The sequence below is a fragment of the Solanum verrucosum genome, unplaced genomic scaffold (assembly GCF_900185275.1).
Source record: "Solanum verrucosum unplaced genomic scaffold, falcon-dt-bn FXZP01000205.1, whole genome shotgun sequence".
Classification (NCBI taxonomy): Eukaryota; Viridiplantae; Streptophyta; class Magnoliopsida; order Solanales; family Solanaceae; genus Solanum; species Solanum verrucosum.
This window is the reverse complement of record NW_026019950.1, coordinates 2,736,618-2,756,985: the sequence shown is the minus strand read 5'-3', so window position 1 is coordinate 2,756,985 and position 20,368 is coordinate 2,736,618. Positions and strand designations below refer to the sequence as shown.

General features: G+C 35.2%; 4 protein-coding genes across 4 annotated transcripts in view; 1 reads left to right on the top strand and 3 right to left on the bottom strand.

Annotated features, from left to right (window-relative positions):
* LOC125813917 (calmodulin) overlaps positions 1–20,368 on the bottom strand; it is a 103,303-nt gene that overhangs the window by 59,597 nt on the left and 23,338 nt on the right. The window lies entirely within an intron of this gene.
* On the top strand, positions 1,472–2,953 carry LOC125813910 (uncharacterized). Its single transcript, XM_049493385.1, has one exon. The coding sequence runs from the start codon at positions 1,723–1,725 to the stop codon at positions 2,782–2,784; it is 1,062 nt and encodes a 353-aa protein (XP_049349342.1). The 5' UTR covers positions 1,472–1,722; the 3' UTR covers positions 2,785–2,953.
* LOC125813916 (50S ribosomal protein L29, chloroplastic-like) lies at positions 4,165–6,484 on the bottom strand. The gene is made up of 2 exons (XM_049493392.1): positions 6,102–6,484; positions 4,165–4,523 (listed from the first exon to the last, which is right to left on the bottom strand). Exons 1-2 carry the CDS (start codon positions 6,432–6,434, stop codon positions 4,350–4,352), a joined length of 507 nt encoding a protein of 168 aa, XP_049349349.1. The 5' UTR covers positions 6,435–6,484; the 3' UTR covers positions 4,165–4,349.
* LOC125813903 (potassium channel SKOR-like) lies at positions 6,874–20,090 on the bottom strand. The gene is made up of 13 exons (XM_049493379.1): positions 19,822–20,090; positions 18,899–19,123; positions 18,743–18,806; positions 17,514–17,853; positions 16,079–16,374; positions 15,841–15,921; positions 14,952–15,050; positions 13,379–13,603; positions 13,002–13,190; positions 11,662–11,737; positions 11,249–11,543; positions 10,405–10,526; positions 6,874–7,357 (listed from the first exon to the last, which is right to left on the bottom strand). Exons 1-13 carry the CDS (start codon positions 20,073–20,075, stop codon positions 7,116–7,118), a joined length of 2,508 nt encoding a protein of 835 aa, XP_049349336.1. The 5' UTR covers positions 20,076–20,090; the 3' UTR covers positions 6,874–7,115.

Here is a 20,368-nt window from a genome sequence, read left to right as displayed (position 1 = left end):
AAGCTTCTCCTTAAATCTAATCAAGGCTTACTGTCTGAAATTACTAAACTATCCTCTAGATGAAATAAGTATTTATAGGGCAATTTGTAATTTAAGTGAAGGTAGGCTAGAAATTAATAAGCACGCCAAAAACAGGAGACAGAGTAGTTGAATTTAATATCGGACCAGAATTTTTATTAAGGGAACCAATAAAATATGAACATGTTAAAACAAATCAATATTTAGGAGAAACAATAATTTGGTAAAAACTTTATCGATTAGGTATTTATACCAAAAGTAAGTAAAATGAGTACTTCCTCCGTTTCCTTGTTTAGGGGAAATAACAATTTATTAATCTATTTTTGTAAATCAATAAAGCTTTATTAATACTTCTTTTTCATACTACTTTTATTATTAAATAGTTACATAAAATAATAATAATAATAATTAAATTTAAAAATATTATTAATAAAACTAATTTAATAAAATATATTTAATTAAATTTTCTTTAGAATTACATATGTCGACAAATAATAAAGGGACTATAAATCCTATCCGATTAAAAATAGAAAAGACAGCCTTAATCTTCGAGCCATTTTTAATGAAGTCGCTCCTTGGTTTCTGCTTTCAGACTCAAAATAATTACTACAAAATGCAATGTATTTAATTTTATCTGACTCTACTAATTGTGATCAAAAGAAAATGTCGATCCAAATAATTGAAGCAAGATTCCAGAATTTTTTCAAAAGAAGATTGGCTTAATGAGGTCTAATAGCCTGTTAGTCATTTTTTTTTTTTATAACAAGAGATATCCCAAGAGCCCCAAATGCAGCTAGAGGAGCAAGGGGGGTTCATTGTCAGAAAATCACACACATGGTGTAAAAGATGAAATTTTTTTGTCTCCGTCACTATAAAGGACAACGGTGCACAATTAGCCAGGAGATAAGGCGAAGGGGTTAGCGGTATATGGTTCACCAGGAGATAACTACAAGTCTAAAATTATAAAGTGGATGAATTTCTTTGAAACTTTTACCAACTATATTTGTATATGTAGGGTGTCTCTAACTGAAGGCTTATTTTTGGTGATGTAAATGTCGCATTAAAGTAAGGGGTCTTACATAATACTCCCTCCGTCTCTAATTACTTGTCCACTTTTGAATTGACACGCCTATTAAAAAATTAATTAATGATATAAGAGTTTACCATTTTGCCCCTATTAATTATAAAGTAAATGAAAAGTTCTGCATTTTTCAAAGTAATTAGTCATTTAATTGAAGATATGATAGGTAAAATTTTTTTATCCTTTCTTGATTTGTCAAAATGAACAAGTAATTAGGAACAACTATAAAAGGAAAAATGGACAAGTAATTAGGGACAAAGGGAGTAAGTTGTCACTGCTCACTAGTAAAAAATTCAACGATCATCTTTCTTCTTGACCGAGAAACTAAAGACTATCCAACCATCCTTGCCACACTAAAATTAAGTAAAACCAGGTTAAAGAATTAGTCAAAGAAGTTCATTCAATGCAGTTTGCATCACTACACATCCAATTCAGTGAAAGAACCATGTAGGAATTTGACTTCCAAAAGTCAAACAAATTGTTTTCTGTCTTTTGCTTCTCACTCATCTCCTCAACACCTCTATCTAATTGCATTAATAACAAGTTGCATCACAAACAAGAATACTAACTAGTACTAATAAAGAGTAGAGAGGAGAAGAGAAGAGTACAACAGAGGAACGTTGATGGGGAGGTTGAAGCTGAATAGTGATCCAACTCCAAGACTCAAGCACTTCAGTCATCCACATGAATTAGAGCTATGCATCCAACTCCAGAATAATCCCACACCTTGTTCAGGATGCAAACTCCCATCATCACCCCAAATGTACACATGCAAGCCTTGCAATTTTACCCTCCATTTGAGTTGTACTCAGTTCCCAAAGCTGATAAATCACCCTGCTCATCCAGACCACCCTCTGGCTCTCCTTCCGAGGTCTAAATACCCCCATGGCCTTTTCAATTGTGATGCCTGCAACCACCGCGGTGATGGATTCAGCTACCACTGCAGAGACTGCGAATATGATCTCCATGTGATCTGTGCATCAAAACCCCTCAAAATCACACATCAATTGCATCAATGCCAGCTGGAACTCACCTTCAAGAATCCTTATGCTGATGCCAAAGGTTTCTCTTGTGATGTATGCCAGAAGATTGGAGTTAAGCAGTGGCTTTATAGATGTGGCACTTGTGATTTTGATGTTCATTTGGATTGTTCAAATTCTTCCCCAAAATCAGCAGTTCAAGGGTCAACTATCCTCCAGCACCGCCATTCATTCCCTGGGGCAACAAGTTCACATAACCAGTTCCAGCAGCCTCCTATGGTGGAAAAAAAGAGGCCTAACCAGTTGGTGCAAAGTGCAAGTTCAGGTGCAATGGGAAACCAGCTCCCACAGACTCCCATATTATCAGGACAAGCAATGCCAAATCAGTACACACAGGCCAGTCTGGGTACAGCCCAAGCAAGGCCAAACCTATTACTCTATAGTACAAGTACAGGTTCAATCCCCCAGCACCAATCCCTGCAACCTCCTCTAATTCAAGGACTGGTTAGGCCTGATCAATACATACAGTCTCCTGGGACAAACAATGATATGATGAATGCTGCATTTCAAGGACTTGTGGAAGTTGCAGCTCAGCAGGTTGGTCAAACTATCATGCAGGGATTCGTAGGTGATGGTAACAACAGTGATGGGACTGAAGGCTCTTCAATTCTGAGAAGCATTTTTGGTGACTCATCGCAGAACTAAACATTTCATACCTTTCCATTTCAATATTATTATCAGTTAATGTAAAATAGGCACAACTTTTGGTTAAAATAGTATCTTGGTAAACTACCACCCTATTTTTCTTTTAGATGCTTGGAAATGCCATTATTATGCTATATCCCTTGTCATAATCATGAGCCATGAACTCACAATGCAAAAAAAATTACATCTTGATAAATGCTTATGATTTAATACTTGATTATCGAGGTTTTTAGTTCAATATTGACAATCCAGTTGTGATTATCAAAAACTTGGGCAAATCCAACAGATTCACTGCCTTTCTCTTGGTGAGATGACCAAACCTACCATCTCTCAACGCCCAACTAAGGCGTTTGGAGTTACAGTGGTTGAAGATTTGAATTTATTAAGAACAAACATCATTAAATTCATGCATCTGGATGAAGCGGTTGTCAGTATGCCAACAAACATCACCGCGTTCTGTATTGTATTAAATGGTTTCACACTATTCAGCGATTAGTATATGGATATTGGCATTAACGAGAAGCATTGACACAGTATTAAATTCAGCCAACTCGTTTGCTAAATATTGGAGAACCAAATGAAGAGGAGAGGGAGCAAAGGATGTTCATTAGTTACTGATATGTTTGCATCCCACCTGGAGTGTCGTTCCAGGAAGTAGCTATACTATATCTAACTAAAATGAGATTTGAGACTATATTAAAACCCATAAGCATCTTATTCAATAATCTAAAAATAATGAAAAACATTATATGCATACTAACCGACAACGGACAACAATGAAACTTACACCAGAACTACAAATCAAAATCAATGCTCTGGGAGCAATAACGCTTGGCGAAACAGGATGTATCCCTGTATAACAACAACAACAACATACCCAGTGTAATCCCACAAGCGGGGCCTTGGGAGGGTAATGTGTAAAAAGACCTTACCGTACCTTGGGAGGTAGAGAGGCTATTTCCGATAATTGAAAGAAGCTTTTCCATCACCATCAAAAGTAGCCTCAAGTATGGCTCTATTTTGATATGCATTTAAATTATACAGCTGCCTTCTAGTTTAGATATAGGACTCAGTCTTTCAGAAAAAATTGAATTCAATACCCTCTTTGGAATATACTATATGGCTGTATCCTCAATTCTTAAAGAAAGCAACCTCTATCACTTAAAATATTAGTCTATTTCACCAATAATAACAACAGTTCTCTTTGATTCAGCCTTGTGGTTTGACTATATTGCTCATCTATTGAGGGGTAAAAGATATTCACTCAATTGAGGGTTGACTACACTGTTCATCTAAAATTTGACTATGTTGTCTGGTAGCATGTAACTGGAAATTCAGGAAAAGAATCACAACATTAGCTACTCTATCAAATTCACACAATTTTAACTGGAAGAGAAATGGCACCACATAGAGGATTAAAATTACATGCCAAGAATAATCATCTGCAAAACAAACAGCCTTACACAAAAAAAGAATCACCTTGTACTATTTGACCTGAAAGGAGCACCAAATGAGAAAAGAAGAGAGATGAAAATATAACATTTACCAATGAAAATGTGTTAAAATCAGGCAGATTCCTTAGCCTCTTCAGCTGCCTCTTCCTCTCGCAATTTCTTCAAAGAAGGAGGTGGTCTAGGAACAATGCTTTTCTTCCATTTCCGATCAAGCTTCCTGGATATCCTTTTGTTAATTCCTTCTTCCATCTCACGCTCCCGTTTAACAGTAAGCATTCGAGCAATCTAACATATTACGAAAGCCAGACCATCAGAAACAAAAGTAAATTAGATTAAGAAGTTAAACATGAGAAAAGGTAAGTGTAACTACCCAATCCAAGGAAATGGAAAATGAACATTGCTGAAAATTCAGGGAAGGCAACACAAGCATGGAATTGCACATGGTTACATGCGACAGGTGAAAGATTAAGCTTACAGTACTACCATATGTATTCAAGAACTTGAAGACCATCACTCCCCCCTCCCTCCCCAAAAAAAAAAAAAAGAGAGACAAAGTTGGAGACTAGAAAGAATGTAGGCACACCAGAAAAACATTAAATGAAATCAAGGAAAAATGATGGAAAGACCAACCATAACTGCTAGAGTTCAACCCAAAAAACATGCCCCCTTTACAAGTAACAAAAAAAACAGTTATTCTCAATCAGTACTGATGCTAATCTTTTGTGACCAAGGAGATGATATCCCTCTATTCATCATGACGAGAACTGACTGCTATTCATCTTAGGACCTCAGGAGTGTTATGCTGAGAACAATAGCCTTGCAAACACAAGGATTGGATAGTTGACACACAATAAACTTCAAATTAGGAAAAAAAATACAAGACAATTAACATGAAGATCAGAAAAACATTTTCAAACAGACCTATTAAGCTGCTACAACTTGTTGATACTGAAATTTGGTTGAATCTACTACATTCAAAGATTCTGATGACCTCTCACATAGAAATTGAGTTCATTCTTTCAGTTCATTGACTGAAGCTCACCTTCATTATAGTTTAGAATAGGAAACTTCACACATGCTCATTTCTGCTATGAGCAGAAGCACTAGTATTACTTATTTATTTATTTTGAGTCTTAAAGCACTAGTATTACTTATTACACTCGCAGAAGGAAAAAAAACTAGGAATCAGCAACTCAAAACCTTTTTCTCCTTAGTCCCTGGTCGAGTTTGGGACTAAGGAATGATTGGGACAACATACACCACCATGTTCACACCTTGGATATCCACATAACAAATCAAAGGCTATTGAAACATCTTAAGAAGGACCAACAATGTTTCTCAAATTAGTGCAAACGTAGGAGAAAAATTGCTGCAAATTCTTCATCCTCATCATAGGTGCGCAAATTCCCTCAACATCCTCAATAATTGCTGCAAGGGACAAGCTATTAACTGTGTTCTCTCTGGAACTACAATGCCATATACTTAAAAATAGTAAAGCATGAATCTACCAGGTAGATGCAACTCCTCCAGACATATAAGGATTCTCTCTTCAGTGCAAAGTGATCCCATAATTTTGGCACTGTTTTATGCCATTGTCCAAAATTTGCTCCGACTCACTTAAACATGAAGATAAACACTAACTAGTGCTAATAATGTGACATCAAAATGCGTAAGGAGATGACAGACTACAGACTCCACAACTACGATCATTTAACAGTGACATTTGCCAACTCAAAACCACACCAATTTTGTACGAAATGAATAAAAACCAAAATCACAGAGAAATTCACACAATCATTTTGTAGCTGGAGCTAACAAGTAAAACAAACGGTAAAACCAGAAAAGAGGGAGAGTAAACAGTACCCTTTTACGCATCCGAAGAAACTCGCTTGACTTAAACTCATTACGAGCTGATCTTTGAAGACGAAGCATGAAGAGCTCTCCTTTAAGGTCAACAATCTCTTCCTGAAGCTCCTCAGTAGTTTTGGTTCGAATTTCCTTCAATTCCTCATCTCTCTTCGCCATTTTCACCACCATTGATGAAGAAGAGCGAGTTGTCGTTATGGAATGCGCGGTTCGAGCATGAACCGGACAGACTTGAGCAATCCGAACGCCATGGAAGGAGGATTTAGAGAGGTTTAACTTGGAAGCAAAGTTAACACTTGAAGAAGGAGTGGTAATGGAGAGGCTCATCATCCTTTCTGATGTTCTAGCTACTATTGGATAAGGGAGTCTTTTTTCTTCATATTGATGGCTATGTTCTATTTTCGTTTTAACTCGAGCAGCAAAGGCCCAAAGAAAATGGTTTGATTTTTACTGGGCCTGGATTGTCCAAGTTTGACCCGAGATGCCACTTTTTCGGTAAAATTCATAAATAGCCGCTTTTTATAGTCATTATTACGAAGCTTCTAATTTCATAGTTAAAACTTCGTGACAATGCTATTTTTTTCCAAAGATGAGGCAAAACGGGCCAGTTGGTTCTATTTCTACCTTTTCTTTGTGAGCCTAGTATATGTTAAGGACTAAAACTAATTTTATAGAGTATAAGTGTTAAAATTATTAGTTGAGGTGATCACACAATCAAATATAACATTATAGAGATCCTAAGTTCAAGCTTAACTACAATTCATCAACAAATATATACATGAGATGATAACCATGTGCTCTCCTCAACACCAACTGCTTTTCATGCTGATTTTAATCACAGTGATAAGAGTTCATAGTCTTGGTGTAGCCAGAAAGCTCCAACATTAGGTTTTTATACTGTATAAATTATTCAGCTGTTACACATTACAACTATATTAGTTTTGTTTCCTTCCTCTAAAGAGCTCGCCTGGAAATTGCAATATGTTGAATAGTGCTATTTTTTTTAAAACCTCATGTGCTTTCGCTTACTAAAAACAGCTTTTGGCAATCAGAGATCGTGTTTGTGTCCAGGATTTTGGCTCCATCTTCTGACACTACACAATTTGCTGATGAAACTCTTAATTGCTCCTTTGCTGTGTTAATGAGCTCATCAAGGCTTTGAGGTACCCATAGAACGACTCCTCTTCTTCTCTCGTCTTTGAGATCGTTAGGTTCTGAAGCAAACACTGTGCATTTAACTCGCTGTCCTTCATCTGTCATGCCAATAATATTGATTAGGGAGGTTGTTATTGAGAGGAGAACAAATAACTAAAGACTTGGAACACATAGATAATACAAACTAAAGTTCCATATAAACATAGAGATATTCAAATAGTAGATTCATGTTTTCCCTCCAATGCTGTTTGTTTTTGCACCTAACTAGCAATAAAGAGGCTATTGCTTATTCAAAGATGGGCAACCCATGATTTGGAGGCTTGACGCAAGTTGCTAATCAGAACTGATTGATAATTTTTCGTACTTTGTGGAAATCTTACTATTACAAACTGCAATTCAAAATCTAAAACTCATGTTACAGGATGTAACAACAAGAGTAACTGAAAAATGGATTGTGGATTATGGAGAACTCCAAAAATAGCAATTTGGGGTTTACATGAATCTTTGCACTCACTACAATAAAGCAATAAGAAATCCTTAAACTCTTGTTTGAAAAGAAACTACCTTATTTTTTTTTTTAATGAAAGTCAAAAGTAGGAACAATGTGAAATAACACGAGTGATCTGATATGGAAACCCATTAACTTTGTTCATCCAACTTCTCAAAATGGAAACCTAACCCCTGGAATTGTTTGAAAGTCACATGTGTGACATTAATCCAGAATTTCCCAAAGGTATAAGATATATGAGATAACAAACAGCACAAGAGCTTAGTTGAGACCTTTTGAATAGTTTAATGGTCTCTGGTACTATTTGCACTTTAAAAATATTGTGTTGCATAGCTTTACTTAGTTATACTTTCTCCAAGATACCACACAATGGTTTTATTTTGGTTGGGACTTGTCTTTTTGTCTAAATTATTTTTGAAACCAACAGATGAAGAACCAGCAAGCCCAATTCCGATAACTCATATTAACAACTTTTCCTCTCCTTTCCGGACTATGAACATAATTACCAAAGTGTCATCAGCCTATGTTGCAACAATAGATAACAACTAACAGAAAAGATTAAAGTAACAGATAATTCTGCTTCCAGATATGAGCTCAAAGATTAAAGGGAATACTTGAAGGTTCAAATTGATGCACCTATTAGTGCTATACACGCCTTTAATAAATGGGATAACATGGTTAAGTTAAAAGCATGAAGATATTGAAGAATCTGAAGCCACAAAACTCAAGATATAAGTGGTAAACTCAAGTCAACTAGATCTTTGGAGCAAACATAAAACATCTGATGAAGAGCAACAAGGGTGTGAAAATAGAAGTACTCAAAAGTACAATAAAAGTTAACAACTTAGATGCATATGATGGATCAAGCTCCTGAAGTCAAATGCTATGAAGGTGACATATGATCATGGGCATAAAGATTTATACTGGAAGTTATGAAACCCACTGAAGATTGATATTACGAAGGACTTGTTTTGAACTATTGTGAAAATTTGAGAATATGCGAAAATTTTAAGGGAGCAACTGGATGTGAAATCAGTACATTCAAGTGAACTTTAGAGCATATACAAATTTGGGAGCTCAAAAGAAAAAAAAAATCACATTAAATATTTCAGAAAATAAGTATAAAGATTTAGGTAACGCAATATTCGCTCCTAATCAACTTTCAATCTGGCAGCATATTTTTCACTAATGCAACCAAAATCATTTTATATCTTTTTTCAGATGGTCACTGTAGAAAATCAGTTTCAGAACAAATATCCATTGACACCAGTAATTTGTTACCTTAAATACTTTTGCTTGTAAACCCAAGGGCTTCTTAATTCTTGAAATCAAAATAATCATCCTTTTTTCTAAAATTAAAATGAGTGACCAAGAACTTATGTTCTCAAGCCTTTGCTGAGAACATTAGAAGAACACAGTTAATCTTTTCATCAAAACTTGAGTTATCATCATTTTTTGAGCTTTAAACTATGAAAACTTCCCATTAACTTATGTTTGAAGATTCATAAACTTTCTTCTGTTCGCTTGAATTGTTTGTGACAACAAATTACTTCTATTAGAGTTGGAAACTCAAGGTTTGCGAGGGGAATATGTCTATAAGTTGAAAAAGAAGGCTAACCTCTGAAGAGTTAAAAACAGCTGTTGTAAAGCAATTTTGATCTCATCCATTGTTTTTATTTTTTTGAGAATGGTAAAGTTGTATTCATCAGCAATGAGGGTATGCTGGCAACCAAACAAAAATAAAAAAATAAAATTCCAAGGCCAAGTAGTCATGATTACAAAGAGCCTAGGAAATCTACTACCTGATCTACTTCATATATACCCTCTTCTTTACACCAAAAAAATAGAGTATTAATGCAGTTTTCTTTAACTTTCTGCATTGGGTTAGTAATATTCTTAAAGCACCTATTGTTTCTTTCCTTCCAAATTGACCACCATATGCAAGATGGAACTAGATTCCAGCATTTTTTCTGTGTTTTACTCCCCCCTCTTCTCATCCAACAGTTTAGTAGGTCAGCAGTATGCTCAGGCACCACCCAAGGATCTTGAATAATGCTTTGAAACATATACCATATCTGGAAGTCACTCTACAGTGAAGGAACAAATGATTGTTTGTTTCCTCCTTCTCATGGCAAAAGAAGCACCTAGAAACAATCTGAAATCCTCTTTTTTTCAGTCTCTCCTGAGTCAGACATGCTCTTCTACACACTGACCATGCCATTGTTGATAAGTTAAATAATTAAGGAAAACTTCAAAATCATAGAGTGGGAGATTCTAGGTGGTAAACATGTGCTCACAAGGAATGTGAATTTCCCTAAATCACTTCCAATACTTGCATTCTCTTTACAGTTCCCTTAATTTGTTTCTGCAGAATCGAGTCACTTAATTCTTGTCTCTGATATTCGAATTCTTTGATGTGTTAAGAACTACTCGGTTTGATCTAGTATGTTTTGTTTCTGATCGGAGCCCCATTACTCATTGTGTGGAAGTTCTTGAAAAGACATTATTTAATAGGGACCTTTAGTTTTTCCAAAAGGCCTATGTCGACCTAATTCACCCCCACACCCGCACCCGCACCCCCTTCTAGTTGGTTATCCGTCTATTAATACAGAGAGAAGATTTCAGTTGTGATGTTACCTTGACTTCTACCAAAGCTTGGAGAAAATTCTGATAATTGACTACCCTTTGCGTCTTCCAGTAACTTGATAAGATTCTTGTTTCCACCTACTCGAGCTTCATCAAGTGGACTTTTTCCCCACCTACAAATACGAATGCAAATAACAATTTTGAGTCTTCAAGAAGATGATAATACTATGCTAACTTTGTAGCAAATCAAGGATTTAGACATCATATGATAAGAAAATGTCTTTAAAAGTTGTGACACAATATTTAAGTGGAGAAGGGTAGAGGGGCGGGCCCATTATCCACCAAGTTTAGAAGGCTGTGATTGGTCCAAAGGGCGGGTCACAGACGGATTTCTCGGTTATCAAAAAAAAAAAAGTTATGACACAATAAAGAAAAGAATTTATTTTTCTTAAGTGGAAATTTTAAGAATAGAGCAGAGCATTTGTCAAAAACTTCTTGTTAAGACCATCGACCTGTAAAGATCCTCAATTGAAGAGGTAAATTTGTTTATGCTGTAAAAGAGAGACAAACAACCATTTCACGCATAAAACAAAAATTTGATCACTACATAAATGACTCTTCAAGTAAAGCAGATGTAAGTGCATATTCAAGAACGATCTGCTTATAATGCAGCATTTAGTAATCAAAAGTGTGTAACATGGCCCCAGAGTAAAAAGGCTACAATTACATGAATATTTATGCATGTAAGAGGACAGATGAACTTACAATAGAGATAATGTGCAGTTCTCATACTCATTAAACTTGATTATATTTGATTGCAAGCAATACTAAGAGAGGAGAATACATCTGCTTCTATTCTCATATTACAACAAGTGAATTAAATTCATAAAAGTACCTGTCCACCGCAAAGACACTAGCCCCAGCTTCTAACAGTAATACTGAAATTGGATACAACCCTTCTGATGCAGCAAGGTGAAGTGGTGTTCGAAAATCATAATTTTTGGAGTTAGGATTGATGCCATTGGCCAAAAGTCTTCTCAAATACTCTAAATCTCTTTTTGCAACTGCCTCACAAAGGCAAGTCCCATCATTATCTATACCCAGTAGTGCCCCTGCTTCCACCAGCAAAGAAGCCACATGATCATGGCCATTCTTGACCGCTTCAAGCAATGGAGTGTAGCCAAACTTATCTGTTCAGAGAAGGTTCTTTAGAATTCCTTTTGGGGAGAGAATTCAACATCAATGAAAACCAAATTGGAGAATTCAAGAGATGACCCTGGTAAACATGAACCAGGAAAAAGAAGTTACCTCTAGCATTAATCTCCACTCCTCTTTGGATAAGGAAAACTGTAATACCTCCATGTCCCTTGGATGCAGTTAGATGCTGTATTAACACCATACCAAGTAAGACTTCATCAGCACCTTTTTGACTAATGAAATAGAACTATATCCAACACCTTAGATAAGAAAATGGTCTCAACAAAGATACCAAATTCTGTTTGGATTTACTATAACTCTATAAGCAACTGTTGAGATACATCTAAACTCAACCTTACATTGAGACTATTCTACAGTTGAATATGTTTTTTGCATCTTTAGGGTCACATGGGTGCCTAGAACAGTCAAGGAATTACTTCTCTGATGGAAAAGTGGAGGTATAGACTATAGACAAATGCAAAAAGAAGATTTGGAAAACCATCCCTGGTTGCATTTGGTGGTCTGTTAGGAGATAAAGGAATAAAAGGTGCTTTGTAGGCAAACCAGAGCCAGATACGAGAATTATCTATAAATAAACTGTCTTTAGCATCTTGGTGTAGGATGAAAGATCTCTTTGAATTAGAAAAGATGTTAAGAGTTTATTAATTACCTACAGAGCTAGTTAATTTTTCTATGCAATAGCTATGATGTAAGTTGTGAAGACACAACCTTTGTGCAGTTAACAGTGAAATAAAAATTACTGTAATTATCAAGGAAAAACGAAGGAAGGACAATCTTTCTGATTGTCACTTCCAGTCACAGAAAGGTCATCAAAAACTATATGACTCAAGATTCTAGTGTTTAAGTATCACATTGTTTTCCTGTTGTGATTCCATCAAGTTGAACCACTGAGTTAAATAAGCACTTCCTAATGTACTCTCAAGCTTGTTGTCTTTATTTCTATGTGTAACATAGTCAGGTGAGAATGGAACTATTCATGTTAGAAAAAATAACTGAAGTCCTTGTTCTGCTTCTCCACTAGCGGTGATGGTTTATCCCAAATCTGTCATAGTTGCTCATTATGCTTTCTCTTTAACATTAAAGGCAAACAATCTAGGATAACCACGACTACCTGAATAGTTTCATGGTTGTGAACACATAAAGGTGTATTATTTCTCCCTGTAACACTTTTTTTTCTCTTCCTCCCTATAATACCTTAGAACTAGTAAAGAATGGTGCATTTATCTGCCGTCCTCACTCTAATCTACATATGCTGCATGCCAAAGATATAAGATGAATAAGTGCATATTGCTTATTAAGGCTTATTTATAAATAACTTTGACATAGATATTCAGTAGCTACGGCAACAAGATATAAATAAATTAATGTGAGAGGAAACTCCAAGAGAGATAAAAGACTTCTCAACACATATATAAGCTAAAAATAGATACCAGAGGTGATCTTCCATCATAATCAGTTCGGTTAGGCTCTGCTCCTGCACCAATTAAACGACTCAGTCGATACAAGTCTCCATCATGAGCAGCACAGTTCAACCTCATGGCCAGCTCAGATTCATGTTTTGCAATATTTAGTGTTATGTCTGACTCCAATATCTTACTCCGAAGGCTTGACTCTCTTCCCTGAGAAATTCCAAATATCACATAAGATGAAAATGGCCCTTTCTGTAATTTTCCAAATGTCACCTAAGACATTTTTTTAAAAAACTGCTACCTTTCCAAACACCTATGTCCAGTTGAGTTGCTTAATGCTTAACATAGCATTTGAGGAAAAACAGAAATTTGGAAGACAATAAGAGAGTAAAAACGACCTCAAGGAGGTTATTGATGATCACACGCCCATCGGAGAAGTATATTCCCAGAATCTCCACTAGAGATTGTTTATCAATTCGTAGTAGTCTAGATAGTTCAGAAACTTGAACTGTGTAAGGTACTGGAATGTTGCAAAGAACTGAAATTTCACCAACAGAGTTGTAAGTTTGAAGATCCAGGAGAGATTCTTCAGTTTCATTCTCTTCTGATTTTGTTAGTTCTTCCTGTAGACAATAAAAATATGAATAAACAGTTTATATATATACAGTCAAATCTCTATGTAACAACCTTGTTTGTTTTGAGATTTTTTTGGCTTTTCTAGTGACTTGCTGTTATACACCTATAACAATATTTGACATTTAAATCTTATTTAGTTGTTATAAAGGGGTAATTTTACAAAGAGTGTATTGAGTGTATTGGTATAAGATGGTTGTTGATATTATAGGTAAAAGACTGTTATAGAGAGGTAAAATACAGCATTAAAATCGGTTCCGAGAAAAACTAGGCTTTTACAGTGAAGTATTATTATATAAGAATGTTAGAGGTCTGACTGTAATTGAAATTGAGACCCTGTTAAGTTCTTTGACAACTCATTAAAACCTTTAAGTAAAATATTTCCCTACAAGTTCATATTGACTTTTTGTATTACTGATATAACTTATCTTATATCTGCAAAAATGAAACTATTTTTAGTAGTTTTATGAGCCACTATCTCAGATGACATAATAGCCATAAACTTGTATCTGTAGTTCTGTACTATCATTTCCACACATTTACATGGATAATCCATTCCTCACGACCAAATGAAGGGAGAGTTGGACAATGACAGAGAAGTGGAGTTTATAGCTTATGCTGTTTTCCCTAGCTAAACATCAGCAACAGGCATCAACTAATTTCACAAAGATATCTATTTGATTTCAGATTTGTTTGCATGAGAGCTAGATTTAGACTAAACTTTGTATTTTCTGGGGAAAACCCCTCAATTAAGAGTTACTAATTACATTGTTTGGAGAAGTACTCCACATGTAATATGCGTGTGAGCAAAATAGCAAAGACGAGATTTTCTTTAAATTTTAGGAGACTAAGCCAACTTTCCTTGTCTATCTTTGCCTCTACTTTATTTCTGATTTCTTTGCATCAAAAAGTTTCCAACTTATGCATATTCTATATTTTGGAAGGCCAAAATGAAGAATCACAACCAGCCATGAGTATCAAGACAAAAAACCAAAAACAAAATTCCCAACCTAAACTGGAAGTCCTTACCTTTAACCTGGAGAACAACTTTCCCAAGATAATGCAGATGACAAAATATTTAGAGTGTAGGGAAGGAGGAAAAAGAAACTTTACATGCTGAATCTTTTTTTCTGTTTGCTGTTCATTTTCATTTCCTTGTTCTCTTTTTCCCTTCTTCGTTCATTCTCCTTTCAATTTTGTTTGTATTGGACTTAACTTCTGTAGCTAATTGCTATAGCTACTACTACTTCCATTTTACCTCTCTGCCTAGATTTAAGAACTATTCCTTTTAGCATCTTGTTCAAAATGAATATGGAATTTAAAAGATGGAAACCGTACCACTTTACCGTGACAAACAAAATACAGTTGATCTGCCATGCAACCCTGTTCCAAAATCACTTCCCCTGGAAGGAAAAATTCTTCATGTACTTTGATTGCCTACAAAAGAAGAAGATTTGGTGAGGATGACTCTTCACTACTATAAACTTCAAATTATCACAACTACTTCTTATCAGCTTCAATTTCGGGAATATTAGCAAATAATACACCCTAATTGACATAAACATGAATCATAAGAATTAGACGAATCATTAACCAAACAAGCACAAAACTGTTGGCTGTTGTAATATTTTGAAGAAGGAAACAGCAGATAAGTATCAAATTTTGGAGCAAGAACTTGAGAGCTTTAAATAGAAATCATATAAAGCTCTAAAGGACAGATACATCTTCCTCAAAGATATATGATGAATGTGAAAAGGAGCTGCATTTAATTCAACTCATCTAGCCATTTACATGTCTGCTTCAAGCTGAAAGGAGATAACTATTCTATAATCACTATGATATGGACTTGATATAGGATGAATTTATTTTGTTTACTCTTTTGCTGATACAATAGGAAACTGCCTGATATAAGAAAATGCATTCGTAGTCTGATGGAACAATTGAGGTGCGTGTAAGCAGGCACGAACACCAAAGTTCTGAAAAAATTGATCACTGCTTCAGTAGATTGAATAACTATTGGGATATAGAAGCATATCCATTTGGACCAGGCAAGATTGACTCACATTACAGAAAGCTGCTTGATGAGAAATAAGAAGAAATTAATATAAGGATTTGACTCGACATTTATTCCTCAAAGATGCAAGAATAAGTGGACCAGAAACTTTTGTAAAGAAATGCAGAATGAAAATATTTTGAACTCCTTTTCTCTGTTGTTAAGTGAACTTACAATCTGTATGATAAATTCATGCGAACAACCTCTGAAAAGTGGGACTCCCCTGATGTAGGGCTCATATAACTTTCGCGCAATCTGCAAGAAGAACCATATAATGTGGCAACAGCACACTAAACAATCATACTTCTACTTTTAACATTTCCTTTCCCTGATCTTTCCTTTTCCTTTGGTTAAAGTGGCCAATGAGCAAGATATTGTAAAGACTAAAAAGATAAAAAAATTCTTCCAATACCTTAGCTCGAATTGAAACTGGAATATCCTGTAGAACAGAAGACTCATTATAACGGCTCTCATACTGTAATCTGACATGATCTTTGATCTCTTTGCTTAAGCTCTTCCCCAGCTTGTTTCTGTTCATATATTTTATAAGATCTGCCATTTTATCCCTAAACCTTTCAGTTTTGGATCCTTTTACAATTAATGCTGCCATGTTACCGAGCAGGTAGGCACCGAGAATCATGTCAACAGAGACATAGATCATCACAAATATCATTTCCCTTACATTGACTGCATGAATTTCTCCATAACCTATAGCATAAGAGAACAATAAAATGCATTATACTCGGATCCTGATTTTAAGAAAAGTAATCTTTCCAAGTTCATACTGCTCTAAGAATTAACTAGAAGCTGTTACCTATGAGCCAATAGTACCAGAACCAGATATTTTTCCTAAAATGTATGCCTTAGCTTTTGATGTAAAATGTCTAATGAAGGGAGACATTTTTTCAGTTCATTCACAATACCTTCCTACTTATAATTATTTGAGACTATTTTATAATATTATCTTGTGTTGTCAGCACAGACCAGAGGAGGGATTGCATCATATCTTTCCAGTACATCTCATAGGAATTATTTTTATTGCAGAAGAGTAAATTGGCTAGCCTTTCTAGAGATCTTTCTAGCATTTAGGATATGGTAAGAAAGAACAATGTCATGTTAGGAAATCCTAGGATCCAATCCCTGCTACTTCAGAGTCTCTTTACTAATAGCACTTTTACCAGTCTTAGAACTGTATAAAACAGAAGAGCCAAGAGTTCAGCTATATATGTTAAGGCATGATACCAGGTGATAAGTTGAGTGGCAGAATATTCCAAAAGCTAAATTCTTTGTACTTTCACTAATGTGTTGCATTTTAGTATATGTAATTGTGTAGGTTACGGAAGAGATAATAACTCCGAGTTCTTAGCAATAGCAGTACAATCATTTCCTGTTGCATCTGAATTTTTCAATATCTTCAACTGAATGAAACATTTATTCTGCATAGAATTATTGAAGCATGGCTTTGTGAGATATATGACCTCTGCATGCAGTAACTAATACTCTCCGACCATGAAAATTACTACAATTAGTTAGACCTGACTAATCTCTACTGTAATTCCTAATAAACTGAGTCACGAAATTTAACAGCTTACTCCTTCAGTAACTTTGCTAACTTCCTAAAATTTTCCTTTTGAGTGGTAAACAGTAAGCAAAGAAGTTATGAGATGATACACACTTGTGATTGAGATGAATCTAAAAGATTTCTATAATACTGCCAAGTAAAAAAGGGAGTAAAATGTGATTGTTGTTTTATACATTTGTATAAAAATGAATAGATGGAACTGGATTGATAAAATCAACAAATTGATATAGTTTGAACTTTGACATGAAAAAGAAAAATAGCTTACCAACAGTTGCCATTGTAACAACGGCAAAGTACAATGATGTGATATACCGAGTCCATAGATCAATATCTCGGAAATGTGCATAGTCATAGTCACCCATCTTCAAACTTCCTATCCATGTATAACCTTCTTCCCATGGAGGCAATGTAGTAGCCAGATAGTAAAAGAAGCAGGCAGCTGTGTGAGTGCAGTATAGTTCGACAACAAATAATTTTATAATCCTTGTAAACAGATAGTTCAGACGGATGTCTTTCTCCAACCTCTCAAAGAGTTCTGTCACCCTAAGGGCTCGGCTCAGCCTAATCCATAAGATATACCTAACTGGCTCCTTTCTGCCACTAGCCTGTTCACAGGAAACAGCTTAATGATTCATTTTATAGCCCATAAAAGCCAATTTAGTTGCTATTGACAGCATTGGAAACAGACTAAATGGAGTGCACAATTGTCCTTAATCTAGCATAACTAGAATTAACATTCAAGCTTCAAAGTCATCAGATTCACCAAGATTTCAGTTGATAATCATTGTACAAGGCTAAAACATCGACTTTTACAGACTTCGAGAGGATTATAACACTTCAATAAAGAAGAAAAAGTTGAGAACACAAAACTAACACACAAGTCCATAATCAAAAGGGAGAGTTCTTCACATTTGATAGATACACAGTCCTCAAACTCTAGATTACCACTTTAAACAGTCCTGAAAGGATTTTCTAGACGCCACAATTAAATTTTCAATTTCCTAGAACGGAAATTTTAATTACAAAGTCAGTGGAAGGAAGAATAATTCTGCGAAATACCAGAAACTAGTTTGTGATCACTTCATTTGTCTCCAAAGAGAACGATACAAGGCAATCAATTTACACCAAAGCAAAAAATGAGATAACAAGAACAACTTGGTGTTTTTGGGTGCAGAACACAATAAAATATCTATGGCAGTTATGAAGTCATAACACATTATTATAACTAGAGCACATCTGTACTAAATAGCATAGCCATAACATATCAATCAATCTATCAACTAAACCTCCATGCAAATTAGACTGCCTGGATCTACTGTCACTATTCAGCACCATTCAGGTACGATTCATCATTGCAACACAATGTTAGTACAAAATTTCAACCTACCATAACTCTCCTCCTTTATTGGAATGTTCTATCAGCTAAGGCAACGGTGATATAAGGGGAAAATATTTACCAAAGAGGGAAAAAAAATAAAGGGGGGGCAAGAGTACCTTGTATATAGCATCCCAGGGAAAGCAACCCAGCAAGTCCACGAGGAAACGAGATTTCAAGTACCTATGCAAATTATCCAAGGGTTCAGACTGTTCAGTACAATCAAAATCGGCGATTAAAAACAAAGATACTTCGCAAGTCAAAAGTGTACAAACCGAATGGCGATGAGTTTACGATCGTAGATCATGCAGTAAGAATGAGAGTCTCGATAGGCAACGAAGAAGAGAACGACGATATCGATGAGGAAAGCAATTTGGCCGGCGATATCGAGAAGGAATAGATTTTCTGGGAGTCCTCTGAAGAAGCCAAACTCCAGGGGAGTGAAGAAGGAGGAGTACACCGCCCATATCAGAATGAACTGCGTCCACAGTGTGTACCACCTGCATTCAAAATTCCGATTTTATTACGCTAAGCCGGAAAGTGGCGCTGTAGTGGTCAGGTTTACTGGTTGTTTCCTTGGCGCCAATGCCCAATGAAATACAAGGATTAAAAAATTAAACACGTTTTTTAATTAAAAAAGGAAAAGGAAAAAAATTGCACTCCCAAGGGTTTAATATTACACTTGGGACACATTTATGTAATGAATAAAATGAGTTAATCTTAAGATAATTTTTTAGCACCTTAATTCTCTTGTTTGGTTATGAAGTCTAGAAAAACTTATATCTAGATTAATAATTAGTATTAAAATTAGCTATCTTCGCCTTCGTGCTTTATCTCGAAATAAAATAATTAAAATGACAAAAATACCCCCTCAAACCTTTTTTATACATTATTTTTCACACATATTACACTTATGGAGGGTATTTACAAACAACTCATTCACTAATAAATAATACCATCGTAACTAATCTCAAGTCTCAACACAACTAATTACATCAAAACTTATCTTCAAACCAAACAAATCCTTAAGGTTTAAGAAAAATTCTATATTAGGAAATTTATTAAATAATTAACGATTCAAAAAACCTATAAAAATTTAAATGACTTTCTGAACTTCATCATTGTCATATAAATAGAAATAATGAAAGTAACGTGACAAAAGGCTATTGGATTTTTTCCTTAAATAAGCATGACTGACCAATTATCAGGGTGAATAATAAATCCATAGCAGTGATCTCTGCGTCCCCTGCTTCTACTACTATTATTTCTAACACTAACAGTACTAGTGTTGTCAAGAGTAGAGTAATTCCGCAGCAGCTTCAACCGATTCTTCCAATTAGACGCAGATAATTTGTTGGAATTGGAAGTTTCTTCATTAAGATCCTCAACCTTAAACTCTTCTTCTTCTTCTTCTGAATCTAATTCCCCGGATCTTCGTTTTCCTCTATCCATGGATTATACTACTTCAATTGTTAATAAAATCCAACTAGTAGTTTTTTTTGTTTTTATTCAATGCTTGTCTTATAGATGGAGTCAATTATTAATTAGTTGCTGTTGCAGGATACGAACCGTTGGACAGGATGAAGTGGTTTCAGAATATATAGCATTGGACGATGAATATAATCTTTTTATGTCTACTCCAGAATCAAATGTATTTTAAAGAGATAAGCACAAAATTTATGCTGCTACTAATTTTATTCATTCACATCTAATTACAGTGTGAAGTTTTATTCTACCAATTTTGA

What these genes read in the sequence shown, in the direction of transcription:
- LOC125813910 (XM_049493385.1), top strand. Translation starts at nt 1,723, where the DNA reads ATGGGGAGGTTGAAGCTGAATAGTGATCCAACTCCAAGACTCAAGCAC.
- LOC125813916 (XM_049493392.1), bottom strand. Translation starts at nt 6,434, where the DNA reads ATGATGAGCCTCTCCATTACCACTCCTTCTTCAAGTGTTAACTTTGCT. An exon ending in TTCTTCGGATGCGTAAAAGG is followed by an intron (nt 4,524 to 6,101) that starts GTACTGTTTACT and finishes GTAATATGTTAG; the next exon opens with ATTGCTCGAATGCTTACTGT.
- LOC125813903 (XM_049493379.1), bottom strand. Translation starts at nt 20,075, where the DNA reads ATGGATAGAGGAAAACGAAGATCCGGGGAATTAGATTCAGAAGAAGAA. An exon ending in TTGTTTGTCACGGTAAAGTG is followed by an intron (nt 13,604 to 14,951) that starts GTACGGTTTCCA and finishes TATTGTCTACAG; the next exon opens with GAAGAACTAACAAAATCAGA. An exon ending in AGTGTCTTTGCGGTGGACAG is followed by an intron (nt 10,527 to 11,248) that starts GTACTTTTATGA and finishes TCGTATTTGTAG; the next exon opens with GTGGGGAAAAAGTCCACTTG.